We start from the raw sequence: 21245 nt of genomic DNA, 5'->3' as shown, positions 1-21245 counted from the left end.
CTATGTGATAATATGAAAAGAAGCTATGCGACTACATGTATATGTGAAAGAAGCTATGAGATTATATGACATATGATATGAAAGGGTATATGTGGAATGATATAAGTGAAAATGCCCATGTTATATGATACGAGAGCTATAGGTATAGTTGGCATGCTAAGAGTCGAGGGTTCTACGTGGTCCTTCGGGATATATATGTATCCTTTGGAACATTTACAGGGTCTTTTGAGACAGATTTGATCCACTGGAATATGTATATAGTTCTTAAAGAGTGGTCATTCGGGACAAATACAGTACATAGGTCCCTCGGGACAAAATTTCATAGCCCTTAGTGGGAACCCTTACGAGCTGTGGTGACAACATAGTGCACAATCTCAATAGACTCACATATCTACAGTTCTCACAGGTGTACATGGGCTAATAAGAGATAACATTGAATACAATATATGTGACATATATATGTTTTGTGATATGAATTATATGATATGATATATGTGTGTGTTAATGATTATTGTATATGTTATAAGATATATGATATGAACATAATAGATCATATAAACAAGAGAATAGAAATATGAATGGTAATAATATGATAATGATAGAAAATAAGATAATTATATGCATGTGTGGATTTGATATATGAATGGATATATGTTTAGGTATGATGTGATAGCAGTAATTGTTCATGCATGAGTACAAGTTATAGTTTACATTATATATTTATTGCCTCACTAAGTCATAGACTTAGCGTGTGATTGTTTCACACGTAGGTTACAGAAGTGAGAAGAGTAAAGAGCAAAGTGGAGCAAGACAGGTCAGTTACTTCTTATCGAAGATCATATCAGAAAAGATGTCTTAAATTAGATGTGTTATGTATATTGAAAATAGTTGGCATGTAATTAATGTTTTGAATTGTATATGCTCTGATCGGTTTTGTAAAAACATTTAAGCTTTGAATGGTTCTCGAAATCTTTTGAATAAGTTACATGTATAAAAGTTTTAAATTACTCACTATTTTATACAAGTAAATGTTTTGAAAAGTCAATGTGACACCTCAGACTCGGATCCGGGTCGGGTACGGGTTGGAGGTGTTACAGTATGTTGTTTGTCTTTTAAAAGAATACATCTCATAATTTGAATTTACAAACAAATACCTTAAACTCAATGAATTCAAGAATGCCCCAAACCCCAAAATGATAGATTTTTTTTTGTATCTTGAGTTTTAAAGAGGATTTGAACAATTTAATTCGATAAAGTGTTAGGCAATGATGACACAAGGTTCATTAGTAGTCAGGGTGAATGCAAAAACACGAAAGAATGAAAATTTTATATGACAATTGAAAATGTATGAAAATATTACAATTTTAATAAAAAAGACGATGAGATAAAATAAAATAATATTTGTTTAGTTTTCACATCAACATCAAATTATCATATCATTTAGTTATTAATGGTTTAATAAAAAAAAGTGATATTAAAAATAATTAATACTAAGTTAATTTTTTTTGAAATATTCTTTAATTATTGATAACATACACATACTCTGTAAACACAATTACTCAAATAAATAATAACACTCCCTTTAACCACTAAAACCATTTGATGGGCTTAAATTTAAAAAAAAAAATTAAAAGTCAATAACAAAATCAACATACATACTAAAGTTCACTTACTAACATTTTTTTTGCCCCAATAGTTAACAAATCTTATATATGTACACTAACCGTAATAGTTAACAAATCTCATGTATGTACAGTTGTACACTCTATATGGCTTGTGAAAATTTTAATTATTACAAAAATATATTTAAAAGAAGATGAAAAATAATATAAAGAAGCTGACTCCTTAGCTAAAGAAGCTACTCCTTGATTTTCAGCTGTTGGTTTTGTTTAGAGTTTGCTGGTGTTTGAGTGAGGTTATGGTTTATTTTGTTCTTCTGTTTTTGGTTGCTCGAAAGGTAAGGGATTGGATGTCCTTGACTTTCGACTTAGATTCGCTTTGGACGCTAGAAGGTGGTGATGCGCTAGTTTGCCAGAAAGTGTTGCAATGGTGCTGAGGAGGCGTTGTTCCCTCTGGGGATTCTCTTTGCTGCTTTCTAACTACTGGAGTTCCCTGTGGATTTTCGATTATGGTGGGAATTCTCTTTGCTCCTATCTATCTGCTAGAGTTTCCTGTTGATTTTAGATCTTGGCGGGAGGTTTCAGCTCGCTGTCTTCGTGTTGGTGTTGTTTCTTTCTTACTCTTCCTACTCCGTTTCCCTATGAGGCAGGCTGTTTGGGTCTGTTTTTCCTTCCAACGGCTATTAAGCAGATTGAGGTCTCAAGAAAAGCTTTTCCGTTATACTATACATTGGTTTTGGACTATCCGAGCAAATTCCAAAAGATCGATGCTAATATCGCCACATTCCACAAGTGCAGATCTTCTACGCGGACTCTTTGGCGAAAAGTGGGATTGTTAGGTTTGCGAGCTGCTTTTGTTTTCATTTCTGAGTTTACAGGTTGCTTGTATGCTCCAATCTCTCGGTCGTAGCTTTGCTAGTTAAATTTAATCGGCAGTATGGTTTTGGTTTTCTTTGGGTTATATATTTCAGGTAAAATCAAATTCATCCGAGGGTAATTTCAAAAGATTAAATAGGAAAAAAAATAGAGAAAATAATAATTTTTAAAACTCACTAAATAACGTAAATTTATTATACGAAAAAAATGTAAATTCATTAAAAAAGAATATAAAGTCGGGTTTATTTATTTTCTCCCGCGGAAGCTGGGGCCGAAGAAATTGACCCAAATTCCAAATCAAAACGGTGAGGGAAAGAGAGACTACTTCTGTTGAACAAGTGGGCTGTAATTAGGGTACCACATATGGGAACGTACGTATTCCACCGTCTCCTCCTGCACCCATCGAGTGCGAATATATAATTATATTTAATTTCAAGTTTTTGTTAATCTATATATAGAACGGAAGTAAAGGAGAAAGAAATTGCATACTTGTGACATGTTGGCCAGATCTTTAGGACCCACTTCTAAATGCCCTTCAGCCAGCTCCTCTTCAACGGCAGCTCGGACAACAGCAGCTCCAACCTCAGCTGTGATATCTCGAATACTGGAATACCACACCAGAATCAATGTATTATTGAAAGTGTGAACTGAATTGAATACATTACAATCTATAATTTATATCTATAGGTCTAAAAAAAGTAGATATTACGTACTTATTTATCTTATTTTATTATTTATGTCATCAAATTTAATTTAAAATTTTTTAATCTAGTTTGGATTTCTAATATGTATTGAAAAGAGATATAACCTTATATTATCTTATCTTATCGTATGCGTCACTTAATTTAACTTAAAGATCCTAGTGAAGTTTAAATTATAATTTTCTAATCATGGACCTAAAAACTATACACCTTGCTAAATCATAAAAGCTTAAGCATTTGAAAGTGTATGAACAAAGAAAAACAAGTATACTTTTACCACTTTGAACAAGGAAAAGTCACCAGTGAGAGCCAATGAAACCTTACCTATTGACAGATGGAAACAATATACCCTTTTGGATTTCTTCCTCAGTCATATAAGATGCAAGGCTGCAATGCAAAGGACAACATTTCATTCACAACTTCCATAACAAGAACGGGAGCAACTATATAGTAATAAGCACATTCATACCGTTCAGCAGCAGCTTGCAACATTCCATCGGTTATAAAATGAGCACCAGAGACCAAAGCTCCCAAGCCAATCCTGGATTAAAATCAACAATGGTTAAACCAAAATTAAGATCAAAGTACAGATAACGCAACGAACCAGAAAATAATACCTACCCTGGGAACAGGTACATGTTATTTGCTTGATTTACATAACCCACTTTGCCCTTACCTGTCAACACTCAAATTATTAGAATGTAATAATAGCCACAACTGAAAAGAAAAACCACAAAAACGTGCTGTACATAGCCAAAAAACGGCTTGTAAATGCATATGATGCTATATCTTTCAGACAAGATATGGAAGATACCGAGCTTGACATCTTCAAAAGGGCTTCCACTGGCAAAGACAATGTTTTCTCCAGCATACTTAAAAGCTTCAGTGGCAGTGCATTCCGCTGTTCAGTGGAAATGCAAACAAATGTCAAGACAAAATATCTAGTTTTATATGGAAAACCATACTGCATGGCAGGACAGAGAAAACAAACCATTCATTGTGGGATTTGACATAGCAAATATAGCAGGTCTACTTGAACCAGATTCACGCATAGCCTTGAGCACCTGTTTTTGTGCCAACACAGCAGTGAGAAACTCAACACAATGCAGAATGTAAACAGTAATCAGAATTTGAAAATAAGCATAACCTGCACCCCAATAATAAAATAAATGTCATATATGATAGAGATATATAGAAAAATAGGAATTTCCACCTCTTTATCGAACACTCCGCCAACTCCAGACAAACCAAGAAGCACATCAGGTTTGACCTTTTTTACCTGAATAAAATTTGGTTCATAGCTATAAGGTTCTTATATATGTAAAGAGCAGCCATAACTTGTTGAAGATTGTACTTATAAAAGGTGTAGCATAACATCAACCTTTTCATTGTTGAACAAAAAGATTCAACTTATCACTTCAATTACACATGTTGCCCCTCGAACACTAATATTGAACTTACCACTTCAAGTAGAGAGTTTCCATCTCTAAGTTCCCCTATCTGTCCAGGATCTTTAGCAAATGGTACTGCAGCTGGATCAAGATTCTTCCTTTCTTTAGTGATGAGACCCTTAACCAACAACAAACAATTAGAACAGTAAGTATGTACCCACCGCATGGAGTACGGAATGAATAATACCAGAGGGTCAAGTGACAAAGTAGCAAAAACATTTATATTCCTAGAGTCGAACCATAATCACTTTGTACTAGAAGTAAGAATTAAAAGGGAGAAAAGAACTATGAATGAAGTAGATAGAATATAAAGAAACCTATCTATAATTTTTCTAGTAGAACTTTTTGACTTGTTTAGTTCATGAACTCCCCATCTTTTTTACACAAGAGAAAGGACCATACATATCTAGAAGAACATTAAAGGCTTTACACAAATAGGATGAAAAGTACTAGAGTACAAAAATGTACATCTTTATCAAGTAGGAAAAAGTTCTGGGCAGCTGTTTCTGCTTTTCCTGTCATCTTTGCAACAACTCCTACGGCCATGCTAAGAACACCAAGCCCTGCACTGGAAGCCAGACAGAAAAGAGCGTGAGAGAAATAAAGCGGAGAGGGAATGGGCAAAAAGGAACAGTAGAATACATATGGTGAAAGAAGGAAAGCCCGAGCCTTATCTATAAGTTGGACAATTACCTTCCAGCTCCCACCACAACAATTTTTTGGTTTGGAAAGTGATCCAAAGGCCGACCTTGTGCTCGTACAGTTCCTAACAATCCAGCAAGTGCAACTCCAGCAGTTCCCTAATAGACACTAGGTAAGCACAATTTCCTAATACCGGTGGCATTCATAGTGATGCTGCAGCAATCTGCATTACACTAGAAACTAATCCAGTCTATAAAAGTAACATGCTGAGACAAGTGCTCACCTGCACGTCATCATTAAACATGCAAAACTTTCTCCTATAGCGTTTCAGAGTTTCAAAGGCCCACTTCATTTGAAAATCCTCAAACTGAATGGGGTCACCATGAAATAAACATCATGCTACAAGCATAAAACAAAAACCTCACTTCTGAAAGAAAGAAACCTGTATAATAGCCTTAGGCCAACGTGTTAAAACTGCTTCAATGAACTCATCAATAATTGATAGATACTCTTCCCCTTCTAACCTAGGTTGTCTTAGTCCTAAATCTGTCCAAACCCAAAAAAGATGTAAAAAAAATCTTCACAATCTGTCAAAAAAAATGGTAACAAAAAGCATTTCATATGTTCCACTCTATGAAGGTAATAACTACATAAGAACAAAGTAATTAAATACATATTTTACTCACAAAGCGGGTCGTCAATTAGCTTTAGATTGTTAGTACCAACATCTAGCATAACCGGGAGTATCTGTCAAAGACATTGATTGAATTATTAAAGTTATACACAAGACAAGAGAGTTGCCACGGCAAAAAAAAGTTGAAAACGTAAAATACAATAATAACAGGGGAAAAAAATTCAGCTAGATATAAACCAAATAGTTGCAAATAAGCTCACATGCATATAACAGAGAACTTCAACTGAATGGTTAAAGGTGTCAAATGCAGCCAGCATCCAAACACAAGTATGAAAATGGTCGCAAATGGTTGATACAGGCCAAATTAATTGGTGTTAAGTACCGATAAGAATGTATAACTCAAATTATATAGACAACAGGCACACTCATACATGCAAACACGCACAAAGAAGAAGAAAAAATAACCCATACTCTCTGTGGGTTGAGACCAGCAGCTGCAACATACATATCAAGTTTTCCTATTGGTATTCCAATCCCATGAACTCCAAGGTCACCGAGGCCAAGAATTCTACTGCCATCAGTCAAGACTATCATATCAACCTGTAAAACAAAGGAAATTGAATTTAATATTAGATCTTCGTGGAACAAGCAAAAATTAGTAACATGTAGAAGCTTACCCTTTGAGCAGGCCAATTATATATCATAGACATCATCTCTCCTTTATCCTTTGCACTAAAATACATTCCTCGCGGGCGTCTAAATAATCCAGAATAATTTTGGCATACTAGTCCTACAGTTGGGGTGTAAATTATCGGAGCAAAATCTTTGATGTTGTCAATAAGGACCTGAGGCAATATTCAAGTGATGTTCAGAACTTAAAATTTTGTATACATATTAGAAACCGGAACAAGCAAAGAAACTTACTCGGAAGTACAGTGTTTCATTCCTGTCATGTAATCTGTTCAAGATCCTCCATTTCGCTAATGCCACAGCGCTAGTATCTGATTCGTTCTGTGTATTTTTCTCCAAGGAGCGATATGATTCAACTAGAGATTAAAAACAGTGTCAAAACTAAGGCTATTGTTAAAACTGAAGATAAGATCAACCAGACCAAAATATCTCATAAAAGATAACATATAGAGAAAAATGATTTTCAATTTTCAAATCTAAATAAATATTAACTATCTAAATCGTATAAGATATTAGCCTTTCATTTACTCAAATCACAGATACTTATAAATCTAAGAATGCTCTGAAAATATTAATAGGCATCAAACTTACTGAAACGAGCATATTGCTGCTCAAATGATATCACGCGCGGTGGAAGGAGACCACGTAGCCCCAGTCGATTCCTTTCAGTCAAAGGAAAGCCAGTGTCCTGAAATTTAACAAGAAAACTAGAGAGCAACAAGAAAACAAAAAGGCAATGGCAAATAATAAGCAAATATAACAAATTCACCATATTGTTAAAAAAAAACCTTATTGATCCAAGGATCATGAAGAATATCAGCTCCACGCTTGTGAATAATACAAGGACGAGGAATCATCGATGAGAAGCAACGTCTCGATCGGATCAGTCTCGACGCCACAAATCGCGCCAGATTCCACATTCCGTGCTCCATATTTCAATACCCGAATTCACAAAAAAAAAAAAAAACTCACTGATAATAAAAAATGCAAACGAAGAGTGGTGGTTTTGTTCTAAGCGTGAGTTTAGTCAATATTTATATACTAAATTTTGATAAAGAATTATTCATTTCTATAATTCTGTTGTTCTCTCTATTTATTGATGATTTTATTTTTGTTTGGGTTAAGGTCGTGTGTGTGAGCCCAGAGAGTATACGTGGAAGCGCAAAACGGTTATAATTGTTGGAAGAGAGAGTGTTCGGCAGAGAATGCGATTTGGTAGGACCTCCTGCGCTTATTTGGAATATGGATCTCCATATTTAAATTTTGAAATATCGTTTTTACTATTTCAATTTTAAAACATCAATTTAATAAATTATTTAGTAAATTATTATTCTAATAGTGATAAACTTTTATTGTTATACCATCTCCATATTTTTTGTATATCTTGATCTTTGAAGAAATCATTCGTAGTTGAGGTTCTAAAAGAATATTTTTGAACATAAAACTTTTAAAGTCTTGCATCTTTTAAAAAATCATGACTTCTAATGTGTTCACGTGACGTGATATGTCAAAATCAAAAATCAATTTACAATTGATCACATTAATCAAATATATTCGTCCTGTCAATATATGAATGGTTATCATGATTAAAAGTATGCAAGAATACACTAAATCACTATAAAACTTATCAATCAGTATTGAGAGAAGAACTAGTATGTATTTTTTCAGCTATCTTCTTTTATTTTCTTATGAAGATAGATAACCTAAATACTGATCGTTATATCACCATTCATTATAACTCTTTATTTAAATAAAAAAAATGATCCGTTAATAATCAACATAATTCATTTATTTCTGTCCATACTTATTAACAGACATTAAAAAAATAAAAGAGATTCCACTAATAAAAATCAAGGCTAATCGGTCATAACCTAAAAAGCATGAGAAGTCTAATAAAATTAGTGTGAATAAAATAATCTAATATATTAATTGACATCTGATCTTAATATTTTTTTAATAATAACTTTATTTTTTTCATTTCATTAATATTTTAAATTAAAGTTTTTTTCGAATTATTACTTGCGTTAACATGATATTATAACAACCACTTAATAACATGGTATTGATTATTAGAACGCTAATAACTTGTATTAAGTGCTAACTTAAAGTTTTTATCCAATAACATTGTATTAATTACTTTTAGTTAAAGGGATGACTTTTATTTTTAAAAGTCTAAATTAATTCAAGTATCATAAAATTATCAAATTCATGGTCCAAATAATATATTAAGCCAAAGAAATCCCTCACTAATTAACTTACATATTAACTCATTCTTGGTGATTTGGAGATGGAGTGCGGAAAATCTCGACACAAGGGGAAAGTATCAGCCTTTAAGGCCAACATTTCATCGGCTAAGTTCATCGATTCGCTTGGTCTTGAAAATTTGAATGCAGCAGCTACATTGGTCACTAGAACCGGTAACAAGTAAGGGATGAATCGAACGGGACGAGTTAGAACAATCATCTCCCATAAAGTGGAATTCAAATTCTCTTGAAAATAGTTATCTTCAAAGGAGTGCCTTGTGTTTTATTTTGTCATCCCGGTGATAAAAAAGTGGACTAATTATGCTTATATAATTATTCATACTTATATCGAAGGGATGAATCGGCGTGAGTTTTTTTTATGTATTTTGTATTAAAAAATATTTTTCGCTCTGTTAGGATTTTATAAGTTCGTGTCATCTAAAAATTTTAAAAATTCACCCCTAGCATAAAATTCTATGTCCGTCTCTAAAACACATTGCTTCTTCTGGAACTCAAATTCCCTTGAAAATATTGATCTTCAAAGGAGTGCCTTGTGTTTTATTCTGTCATCCCAGTGATAAAAAAGTGGACTAATTATGCTTATATTCAAGACAACAGGGGTCGTCTCTGCGATGCGATCGTATGCAGTTCGAAAACATACGCCTTCAATTTGTTTAAAGGTTTAGGTGAGTTTGACATTGAGCCAGAACTAAGCAGCTTCAAACGATTTGATGCACGACTGCCAGCAGCTTATCTAGTTGCCAAGCTCAAGCTGCTTGGCTCATCTGGCAAACTACTTACTGTTCGAAGAAAGTCGACAATCGACAAACGACACTCAAGAAAAATTGGAAAAGGTTTTCAACTTGCCTCTTTATACTACCTTTCCATTGTTGGGTAACTATTCGACATCACTCTCTGCAATGGAATAAAGCATCAATGTTAAAGACAATGCAATCTATTTCAGATTCAGGAAACCATTGGGTTTTATATGAGATGCTTGCTGCCTATGTTAAGGTAGGCGAGTCGGACCCTCAGCATCTTCCTACAATAGTCAATCAAATGAATTATCGAGCAGAATGCAAATGAATAAATGAATTTTTGCCCTTGACTGTCTGATTTCACATCGAGTGATTCACCCAAATTTTTGTTATAGCTCTGATGGTATCTAAACAAATGAATAGCTCTTTTGGCTTTAGAACAGAGAAATGAATGAATTGTGGTGCAACAGTCACCTTATCTTACCACGAGTGTTCTTTAATAATCAACAACAAATACCAGAAAAACATAAATTTATACTCCTTTTAGATGCTAAAGTATTGGGAAATAAACGAGTAATTTCCCTATAACCAGATTAGTGAAAATGTAAAATAAAAGCGGAAAAATAATACCCAAAATTGATAAAGGAGTTCGACCAATGATGTATACGTCTCCAAACTGTTGCAGATCTTTTACTAAAGAGAGAAAATTTATAGGTGTTTACAAAACACTCACAACTCATTAAAAACTCTCTAAACTCTTTAGTATTGGAATAAAGAAATGATTTGAGATAATTTTGAAGTTAAATGGGTTAGGGTATTTATAGTTGAAGCTTAAGAACTAATCTTGAAAATACCCTAAAGTACAGTGACTAAAGTTGTAATTTTCCCATGGCAAAAAATTCAACCAAATTAAATGCACTGAATTTAGTACCTAATCCAGCGAATTCAGTGCCCCCTTTTTTACTTTTCTAACAATTTACCACTTGAAGATTGATTTTAATCTGTCTTCACACATCGATCAATGCAACAACATTTCTGGTCTTGTTACTCTAGCATGCCAACTGAAGTTGAACACAACTTCAGTTTGTCTGTAGTCACTATTTTTGTTAACATGTCTGTTGGATTTTGAGCTCCATTAATCTTTTCAAGTTTCAAAATCTCATCTTCCAGAAGAGACCGGATAAAATGATATCGTAATTGTATGTGCTTCGTCCTAGAATGAAAAGACGGATTCTTCTCTAGATGGATAGCACTTTGACTGTCGTAATACAAGACATTGTTTTCTTGTTTCTTGCCTAACTCTTCCAAGAAACTTTGGAGTCAAACCATCTCCTTGCTGGCTTCCGTAACAACGACATATTCACTTCAGTTGTGGAAAGAGCAACTATCTTCTGTAGTTGAGAAACTCAACTCACTGCGGTACCTCCTAGAGTATAGACATACCTTGTAGTGCTTCTTCTGATGTCAACATTTTTGGCTAAGTCAGCATCTACATAGCCTGTCAGTATCGTATCTCCACCTTTGAAACAAAGTACTTTGTTTGTGGTACCCCGCAGATATCTGAGGATCCATTTGACTGCTTCCCAGTGTACCTTGCTCAGATTATTCATGTACCTGCTAACAGCTCCCACTGCTTGAACAATTTCTGGTCTGGTACAAACCATAGCATACATCAGACTTCCAATTGCTGAGGCATATAAAACCTTCACCATGTGTGCACGTTCTTCCTCCGTCTTTAGTGATTGTTCTTTGGAGAGTCTAAAATGAACACCTACAGGTATACTTACTAGTTTAGCATCTTGCATGTTAAACCTGGAGAGTACTTTATTGATGTACTCAGCCTGTGATAACATCAAAGTCCCCGACTTTGTGTCTCTCTTAATCCTCATCCCAAAAATCTACTTTGTGACACCTAGATCTTTCATTGCAAACTTCTTCGACAATTTTTGCTTCAAGTTTATAATTTATTGCATGTTTGAGCCTACAACGAGCATGTTTGAGCCTGCAACAAGCATGTCATCAACATACAACAATAAAATAATGAAGTTGTTGTCGAACTTCTTAATGTAGCAACAATGATCTGCTTGGCATTTGGTAAAACCATTGCTACTCATGAAGCTATCGAACTTCTTGTACCACTGTCTAGGAGCTTGTTTTAAACCATACAAGCTATTCTTCAACCTGCATACCAGGTTTTTCTTGTCTACCTTTATGAAGCCTTCTGACTGCCTCATTTAGATTTCTTCCTCCAAATCACTATGAAGGAAAGTTGTCTACACATCTAACTGCTCAAGATGTAGATTCTCTGCAGCTACAATTTTCAACACTAGTTTGATTGTAGACAACTTCACGACTGGAGAGAAAATTTCATTGTAGTCAATACTTTCTTTTTGCTGAAAACCTTTGACAACCAATCTTGCTTTGTAGAGTTTGCTCCCATCGTTCTCTTCTTTGATCCTGCAAATCCATTTGTTTTGGAGCGTTTTCTTGCCTGGTGGTAATTCAGCTAATTCTCACGTCTGATTTGACATAAGCAAGTCCATCTTATCTTTCATGGAAGACTCCCACTTGACTGAATCCTCCACCTGCATTGATTCATCATAGCACTCTGGTTCACCATTGTCAGTCAGCAACAAGTAGTGCAAAGAAGGCGAATAACGCTAGGTTGGTTTAGGAATTCTGGAGAAGCATCTCAGTTCTGGTGTGCCTGGTTCTTCTTGAACTGCTTCAGGACTGATCTGAACATCATTTCCAAAATCTCCTCAAACTCAGCAAATTCCTCTGTTTCAACTTTGGTATTGGAGCTACTTGATTATATGGTTGACTTGTCTTTGTACATCACATTCTCATTGAAAATGACATCTATGCTTTTGATGATATTTCAATTTTCGTAGTCCTAAAACCGATAACCGAACTCATCACCACCATAACCAACAAAGACACATTTGTTGGACTTAGCATCAAGTTTACTTCTTTCAGCAGAATTTATGTGTACATAAGAAATACAACCAAACACTCTTAAGTGTGAAAGGTTTATTTCTTTTCTGTTCCAAACTTTCTCTGGTATTCCACCATCCAAGGGAACTGAGGGCCCACGGTTGATCAGGTAAGCTACAGTGTTGATAGCTTCAGCCCATAGCAATTTAGGTAAGCCGACATGTATCCTCATGCTTCTGGCACATTCATTCAGAGTTCTGTTCATACGCTCTGCTACGTCATTCTGTTGTGGTTTCATGGAACTGTTGTCTCTATCTTGATCCTATTGTTTGTGCAGAAATCTCTGAATCTACTATTTTTGTACTTTCCTCCATTATCAGACCTCAACAGCTTGACTTTCAAACCAGTCTCATTTTTCACCATGGCCTTTCATTTTCTGAAAGTATCAAAGACTTCTGATTTATTCTTCAGAAAATAAACCCACACCTTCCTTGTAGAATCATCGATGAAGGTGACATAATAAAGTGAGCTGGTAAGAGATATAACTGGAGATGGTCCCCATACATCAGTATGAACCAACTCTAACTTTTCTGCCTTGGGTGTCTTGCAACTCTTTGCAAAACTGACTTTCTTTTGTTTTCCAAAGATGCAATCCTCACATAGTCCGACATCTATATTCTTTAGATCCGACAGCTTCCCTTTTGACAAAAGTATCTTCATCCCTTTCTCGCTCATATGACCAAGCCTTTAGTTTCATAGGTTTGATTTTCCATTAGCATCTGCTACTGCAATGATATTCTCCAAGTTTGAGGTTACATAGAGAGTACCAGTCTTCTTACCACGAGCAATGACGAGTGCTCCTTTGGTAATCTTCCATTCACAGCCTGAAAATATTGTACTATATCCTTCTTCATCAAGCTGTCCTACAGAAATCAAATTTCTTTTGAGACCAAGAATATGTCTCACTCATTTCAGCTTCCAGCTGGTCTGGTTTGGCAACTTTAATCGGATGTCTCCTTTTCCGACGATCTTCAAGGTTTCATCATCAACTAGATGAACTTTCCCAAAATCACCACTGACATAGTTCTCCATGATTTCTTGGCATGGGGTGGAGTGGAAAGATGCCCATGAATCTAAGATCAATGATTCAATCGGACTGTTGACGCTTAGAATCATGACATTACCTGTCTCCTCTGTCATGTTGGCAGAATCCTGTGCGTCATTGTCATTTTTCGATGCTCGGTAATCTCTTTTAAAGTGGCCCTTCTTGCCACAATTATAACAGTTAAAATCTTTCTTTCTCGTTCTTGATTTTCCCTTTCTTGATTTCGATCTGCCAAGATTTGGATTTCTTTCTGAAGTTCTCCCTCTAGACTCCATGTGCAAGGCTGAGGAGATTGATGCTTCACCCGATTCTCTCCGTCGAATTTCTTCACTCAATACCAGATCCCAAACATCGTCGTCGAATTTCAATTTACTGTTTCCCGACGAGCTGCTAATTGCTGTAACAGTAGCATTCCAACTGTCTGGTAGAGATGATAAGAGAATTAAAGCTCGAACTTCATCATCGAATTTAATTTCCACGGAACTCAACTAGGTTGTGATTGTGTTGAGTTCATTTAGGTGTTGAGCCACTGATGCCCCTTCTGTCATCCGCAAATTGAATAATCGCCTCATCAAGTGAACTTTGTTTGAGGTCGATGACTTCTCATACATACTGGAGAGAGACTCTATAAGACCTGTTGTGGTCTTTTCCTTTGCTATGTTGAAAGCGACATTGCGGGATAACGTCAGTCAAATGACTCCGAGGGCTTGTCTGTCGAGAAAAGCCCAGTCTTCATCCTTTATGCCCTCTGGTTGTTTTCCTGTGAGAGGTTGATATAGATTTTTCTGGTACAGAAAATCTTCAATCTGCATATTCCAAAAGCCAAAGTCTGCACCATCAAACTTCTCAATTTTCATCTTTCCTTCGTCTGCAACCATCGCTTCCACTCAAATCTGACTTCTTTTGGGTCGTTTTTAACAATTCTTGCGAACCACCGTGTATTAGAATACCTCCGTCGACAAATTCGTATCACCGACCAAATTTTACTATTCACGAAATTCATTATTCATGTAAATAGTAACCTCGTAGAAAAACTGATAAAATTCACCACCAAAAGCTCTGATACCAGTTATTGAGAAATAAACGAGTAATTTTCCTATAACCAGATTAGTGAGAATGTGAAATAAAAGCGGAAAAATAATACCTGAAATTGATAAAGGAGTTCGGCCAATTATGTCTACGTCTCCAGACTGTTGCAGATCTTTTACTAAAGAGAGAAAATTTACACGTGTTTACAAAACACTCACAAGAAAACTCTCTAAACTCTTTAGTATTGAAAGAAAGAAATGATTTGGGATGATTTTGAAGCTAAATGGGTTAGGGTATTTATAATTGAAGCTAAATGGGTTAGGGTATTTATAGTTGAAGCTTAAGAACTAATCTTGAAAATACCCTAAAGTACAGTGACTAAAGTTACAATTTTCCCATGCCAAAAAATTCAACTAAATTAAATGCACCGAATTCGGTGCCCATTTTGACTTTTCCAATATAAAGTAGTTCAAAAAAAGGATAACTATCAATGTTAACTCAAACTTGCTTCAGCTGCAAGTCTCAGTTTAACACCATCTTTAAATGGAGTAGGTGAAATATTCAGAGTCTGAACCAGCTTGGTGATATCCATAGATATATCAGCAGGGGACATGAAGCCACAGTCAACCTGATAAACCAGCAAGTTACCGTAAATGATCCAAGTTAAAAGGGAATAAATTAAGAGAAAAGAAAGAGCATGGTAGGAATTTTGGGATCATGCCAGTTTGTGCTTATTGCATGTACATAGAAATGAAATGGAAACCAGCTCCGGTCTTCAAATCAACGTGGAAAGCAAGAGAGCCGGGGAAGGAATGGAGCAGAGGCCTAGGAGGAGAGGAGTTGTAGGTGAATGCCAAGTCATATGGGTGATTCCTTGGATCTCTGAAAATCCTTGCAAGAGATGTTGCCCCAAGTAGCCTGCACCTCCCACTACCAACACTTTCTTAGTGCTCGTTTATCCCTTCCTAGATGGTTGCAATTTTGGGTTTAGTTTATTTTTCCTCTATTCTTCTTCTTCTTCTTCTTCTTCTTCTTTCTGGTAGGAAGTTTCGTAAGGCTGATACCATTGGTTGGATTCTAGAGATTTAGTAAAGGAAACCCATGGTAGGAATCTTCTTAAATTCTTAATCACTATTCACTGTCACTTTGTTGGATAGTGATTGGATTGCACATGAGTTCAAAGTTGTAATGAGTCTCGAGTCTTGAGTATCGGATAAGACGTAAAGGGTAAAGTACGTAAAAAGTCAATAAATTATATTAAAAAAATTATTTTAATAATTAGATTTTTAAAATTATAAAATAATATTAAACTATTATAAATTTATCAATATAATATTATAATAAATGTTAACTTTTAATAAATTTAATTATTTTATAATAATTCTATAAAATTTAATGATAATTTTATAACAATTAAACAAATTCAATTATTATTTTATAACTTTTAAAAAATTAATAATGAGAATGACTAATTGAACATAATTCAATAGTACTTCATCTTAATTCATATTTTCTTTGCATTTTTCAGATGTTCAGTAATCTGATAATATTCGGAGACAATGAAACATAATTTCCCAAACCTTGGACAATGGTACAATTACTTCATGAAAATTTACAAGTCTGAGATTAAGGTCTATGTCTATAATGTTACATGCCAAGTGAAAAAGAGGAGCAATGAATTGATGAACTTGTACAAAGTAAACCCTACTTATAGAACATCAAGAAGAAACACAAAAGCTTTTCCTTATTAAACAAAAGAAAGTCTGTTGAAGTTTGATGATATTAACTCTGCATTTCTCGGTATTGGAACTTTCTACACCTTTCTCAGCTACCCTCTGAAGAAGCTTGGGACTTCTCGATGAGAAACTCGATTTTCTGGCCAGGCATGGGATGAAGCATTAGTTCAAGGGTTGATGAAAAAACACATTAATAAGATATATATAATATATATCTTGAGAGCTCTGACATTCATTTCTGGGTCAACTAATTATTCTCAGAACCGACTATGCCTACAACCCTTTTCTCGGTACAATAAAAAGAAATGAGATGGTGCAAACCTTTACTGATTTAGTGACTTCGTCAAGTTTTTGCATAACCAACTCTCCAGGCATCGTTGCTCTGCGCTCCATGGAAGAATGACGTGGTGAAGCTGATGTCTGAAATCATATGTAACAGCAATTAGTAAAGCATATATCCGACTGGTAAAAGAACCTGTGAAATATTACTACAGATAGCATGCAGAAAGGAGTTAACAAGTTAGCCATTCATTTTTCATGCCGTAAAACATATTTACTGGCATCCTAGGTTTTGTTCTGGGGAGATCTTGTTTAATCTGTACGCTCAGACTTCAGACCTTCAAAATTCAAAGTTTTGCTACTGCGATGACATGAACATAATTATCTATTGTACTCAATACTCATTCTTAAATATTACAAAAAATTGTTATATTCCCATAAGAAATCACTAAAGCCTACTTTCTCCTATCAGAAGAGAATCTAAAAACAATCTATTACCATATGACCTTACAAGCTTGATGGCAGAGTTGTGGATTTACAGGGTCAATTTTTTTCCAAGTGCTATAACTAAATTGGAATTTATTGCATCCTAAATCCAATTGACCTGAATAAGAAGACATATTATAGGCATATCCAAGAACAGGTATTTTCTCATGTTTACCAGACAAATGGCATGATTAGGTATAAATTTTAGCGGCTTCAAGTGATTAAATTACCTTCCAACTTTTAGCCAGTGATCTTAGGATAGGCTGCCCTTCCGTGAATGATGTTGTCATGCGAGATACAGTTTCCACTTCACCGTGACAGTAGAAAGTTTCCAACTTTTACCGACTTCCTGTATAGCCTTTGCAGTTTCTCTTACAATGACCTGCAAGAAGTATGAACTTCTGATTTCCAATCTCCATAAGGATGCCTTGCATGCACAACAGCAATTCAGCAAAACATTTAAACAAAGTTCATTGTAATTGTTTATGAGAATGAATGTCATCATTTTTCAAAGATTATATCCCAATGGTATTTTTCTGAAAAAAAAATATAAAAAAAAGAAGAAAGAAAGAAAGAAAGAAAAAAGATAGCATAAGAAATCAGTTCCATTGCCTTTCTCAGAAGAGCAGGGTTAGCAACCCCTTGAACCTGTAGTTCATCAACTGGTGCCGCTTTTCCATGGGCTATGCTTTCAACTCTAAAAGTATGGATACCGTACACTGATTGCAACCAGCCTGCCAAAACCAAACATATAAATTGTTCTTCTGAAGGAACCACTGTACTGGAAAGTTTATATCGGATATGTGCTCAAATGTAGGCAAAACAAGTTATGGATCAGAATAGAATAAACTTGTTTTATTCACAACTGTAGGGTCCCACATCATAAAGAATGGCTATAGGATTGAATATTCAATGAATCATGGACAAAATGACAGCCAAGTTTTGTCACTCAAATCAGTTGCTCAATTTCAGTTTCAGCTCTTAGGCAATAAATGGAAAAGGGGATTGTATTACACATTATTGTTATTTTACCTTGATCAGAAATCAATAAGAAACTTTCACTTGCAAAATTATCCACCACATAGAGAAAGGAAACTAGGAAAGTAATTAGACAAGAAACCAAATATCTATCAAGTGAAAAAACAAGTATATACCTTGTTCAATTATAATATCAATGACCTTGGAAAGAGGTACATGCTTCTCCATTGTTATTGTGCCCCAAAAGGGTATGAAAGACGGCCTCGAAACCTTCAAAATAATAGTATGGAAAGGATTATACTCAAAGTAAACTTATTTCTCATTGATAACCACCAGGAAGTTTATGTAAGTTCAGACCTTATATCTTTGTGCCCAAACTTTATAGCCATACCTCGTAAACTATTTCACTAGGTGTGACATACAGCTTGCGTTATGAAATGTCCTTCTGAAGCACATATCTTCTAAAGGGCAAGTAGAGCAACATGATGATGCCAACACCCCAAGCCAAAACCAGCAATAACGATATAGAAACCCATATAATGGTGTCATATTGAAGATAATTTCTTGCGAGCTCTTCAAAGGAAGCCGCATACAAAATTGGTTCAGAACTGTCTAATTTAAAATCATCTTCTAGCGCTTCCGGATCGGCAAGTAGCTGGTCCTTTGACGAACGAAGTTCAGATAGACCATTAGCATGACCCAGCAACATCCTCTTGTGTGCACAAACTAATAACAGAAAAAACACAAACCATCAAAACTAATCCAAAGTTCAAAAAGCACCACAAACCAAAGCAAAAACAATAGTAATCCTTTCAAGCCAAGAGAAACAAAGCAAAAACAATGTCAAGCAATAACAAAGTTACCCAAATATGTTGCTGAATAGAGTAAGAAATTTGCACTGAATCACGTCACCAAATTTCAAAAGTGTTACCAGTAAATTGGCTCGAACTAACTACTTAGCCAGCACTTTATTTTTTAGAAAAAAATAAAAGAATAAAAGAATCTAGGGAACCAAACAGCTGGTATACATTCGAGAAACTATCAAAGCAAACAACAAGAAAATGAAACGAGAAATGTTAGCGAAAGAAAGATACTTCTTATTACCTGAAAAGATAGGAAAATGCTTTACAAACTCGAACGTGAATAAAAAGAGAGAGCTGGAACTGAAGTTTTTGTTAGGAAATAAACCAAGTACAAGTAATTTCCCTATAACCAGATTTGTAAGAATGCGAAATAAAAGCGGAAAAATAATACCCGAAATTGATAACGGAGTTCAGCCAATTGTGCTTACGTCTCCGGGCTGCTGCAGATCTTTTACTAAGATAAAATTTACAGGTGTTTACACAACACACTTGAGAGAGAACTAGAAGATTTTGGGATGATATTGAAGCTAAATGAGCTAGGGTATTTATAGTTAAAACTTAGGGACTAATCTTTGAAAATACTCTAAAGTCTAGTGACCAAAAAATAATTAACCCAAACCTAAATTCAACAAAATTAGGCAGCCACCCATTTATTCAAAGCAGCCCCCCCACCTTTGAATATCAAGCAGCCACCGGCTGCTAGTATTCATATTTGACCAACAATCTCCCACTTGAAGACTGATTTTAATCTATCTTCACACCTCGATCGATGCAGCAGCTTTTCTAGTCTTGTTACTCTAGCATGCCAACTGAAGTTGAACACAACTTCAGTTTGTCCGTGGTCACCGTCTTTGTCAACATGTCTGCTGGATTTTGAGCTCCACTGATCTTTTCAAGTTTCAAAATCCCATCTTCCAGAAGAGACCGGATAAAATGATATCGCAATTGTATGTGCTTCGTCCTGGAATGAAAGACGGATTCTTCGCTAGATGGATAGCACTTTGACTGTCGCAATACAAGACATTGTTTTCTTGTTTCTTGCCTAACTCTTCCAAGAAACTTTGGAGCCAAACCATCTCCTTGCTGGCTTCCGTAACAGCGACATATTCTGCTTCGGTTGTGGAGAGAGCAACTATCTTCTGTAATTGAGAAACCCAACTCACTGCAGTTCCTCCTAGAGTATAGACATACCCTGTAGTGCTCCTTCTGATGTCGACATTTCCGGCTAAGTCAGCATCTACATAGCCTGTTAGTATCGTATCTCCACCTTTGAAACAAAGTGCTTTGTTTGTAGTACCCCGCAGATATCTGAGGATCCATTTGACTGCTTCCCAGTGTACTTTTCCCGGATTATTCATGTACCTGCTAACAGCTCCCACTGCTTGAGCAATATCTGGTCTGGTACAAACCATGGCATACATCAGACTTCCAATTGCTGAGGCATACGGCACCTTCACCATGTGTGCACGTTCTTCCTCCGTCTTTGGTGACTGTTCTTTGGAGAGTCTGAAATGAACACCTAAAGGTGTACTTACTGGTTTAGCATCTTGCATGTTGAACCTGGAGAGTACTTTGTTGATGTACTCAGCCTGTGATAACATCAAAGTCTCCGACTTTGTGTCTCTCTTGATCCTCATCCCAAGAATCTGCTTTGCAGCGCCCAGATCTTTCATTGCAAATTGTTTCGACAATTTTTGCTTCAAGTTTATGATCTCTTGCATGTTTGGGCCTGCAACGAGCATGTCATCAACGTACAACAATAAAATAATGAAGCTATTGTCGAACCTCTTGATGTAGCAACAATGATCTGCTTGGCATCTGGTAAAACCACTGCTACCCATGAAACTATCGAACTTCTTGTACCACTGTCTAGGAGCTTGTTTTAAACCATACAAGCTCTTCTTCAACCTGCATACATGCTCTTTCTTGCCTGCCTCTATGAAGCCTTCTGGCTGTCTCATATAGATTTCTTCCTCCAAATCACCATGAAGAAAAGTTGTCTTTACATCTAACTGCTCAAGATGTAAATTCTCTGCAGCTACAATTTTCAACACCAGTCTGATTGTAGACAGTTTTACGACTGGAGAGAAAATTTCATTGTAGTCAATACCTTCTTTTTACTGAAAGCCTTTGACAACCAATCTTGCTTTGTAACGTTTGCTCCCATCGTGCTCTTCTTTGATCCTGTAAATCCACTTGTTATGGAGCGCTTTCTTGC

The 21245-nt window shown here is 35.6% G+C and overlaps 1 protein-coding gene and 1 pseudogene across 1 annotated transcript; both read right to left on the bottom strand.

Moving 5' to 3' along the window:
• Positions 1-2801: 2801 nt before the first annotated feature.
• LOC120135979 (NAD-dependent malic enzyme 59 kDa isoform, mitochondrial-like) lies at positions 2802-7595 on the bottom strand. Its single transcript, XM_039152106.1, has 19 exons — positions 7402-7595; positions 7205-7301; positions 6848-6969; positions 6601-6768; positions 6395-6523; positions 5976-6036; positions 5732-5835; positions 5573-5656; positions 5341-5447; positions 5116-5215; positions 4658-4765; positions 4410-4475; positions 4188-4260; positions 4011-4097; positions 3818-3872; positions 3666-3737; positions 3521-3583; positions 2985-3099; positions 2802-2888 (listed from the first exon to the last, which is right to left on the bottom strand). Exons 1-19 carry the CDS (start codon positions 7543-7545, stop codon positions 2817-2819), a joined length of 1827 nt encoding a protein of 608 aa, XP_039008037.1. The 5' UTR covers positions 7546-7595; the 3' UTR covers positions 2802-2816.
• Positions 7596-16260: 8665 nt separating this feature from the next.
• Positions 16261-19329, bottom strand: LOC120136062 (annotated as a pseudogene).
• Positions 19330-21245: the final 1916 nt, after the last annotated feature.

The sequence above is a fragment of the Hibiscus syriacus genome, unplaced genomic scaffold, assembly GCF_006381635.1.
Source record: "Hibiscus syriacus cultivar Baekdansim isolate YM2019G1 unplaced genomic scaffold, ASM638163v2 tig00110621_pilon, whole genome shotgun sequence".
NCBI lineage: Eukaryota > Viridiplantae > Streptophyta > Magnoliopsida > Malvales > Malvaceae > Hibiscus > Hibiscus syriacus.
This window is presented reverse-complemented; position numbering and strand designations above follow the sequence as displayed.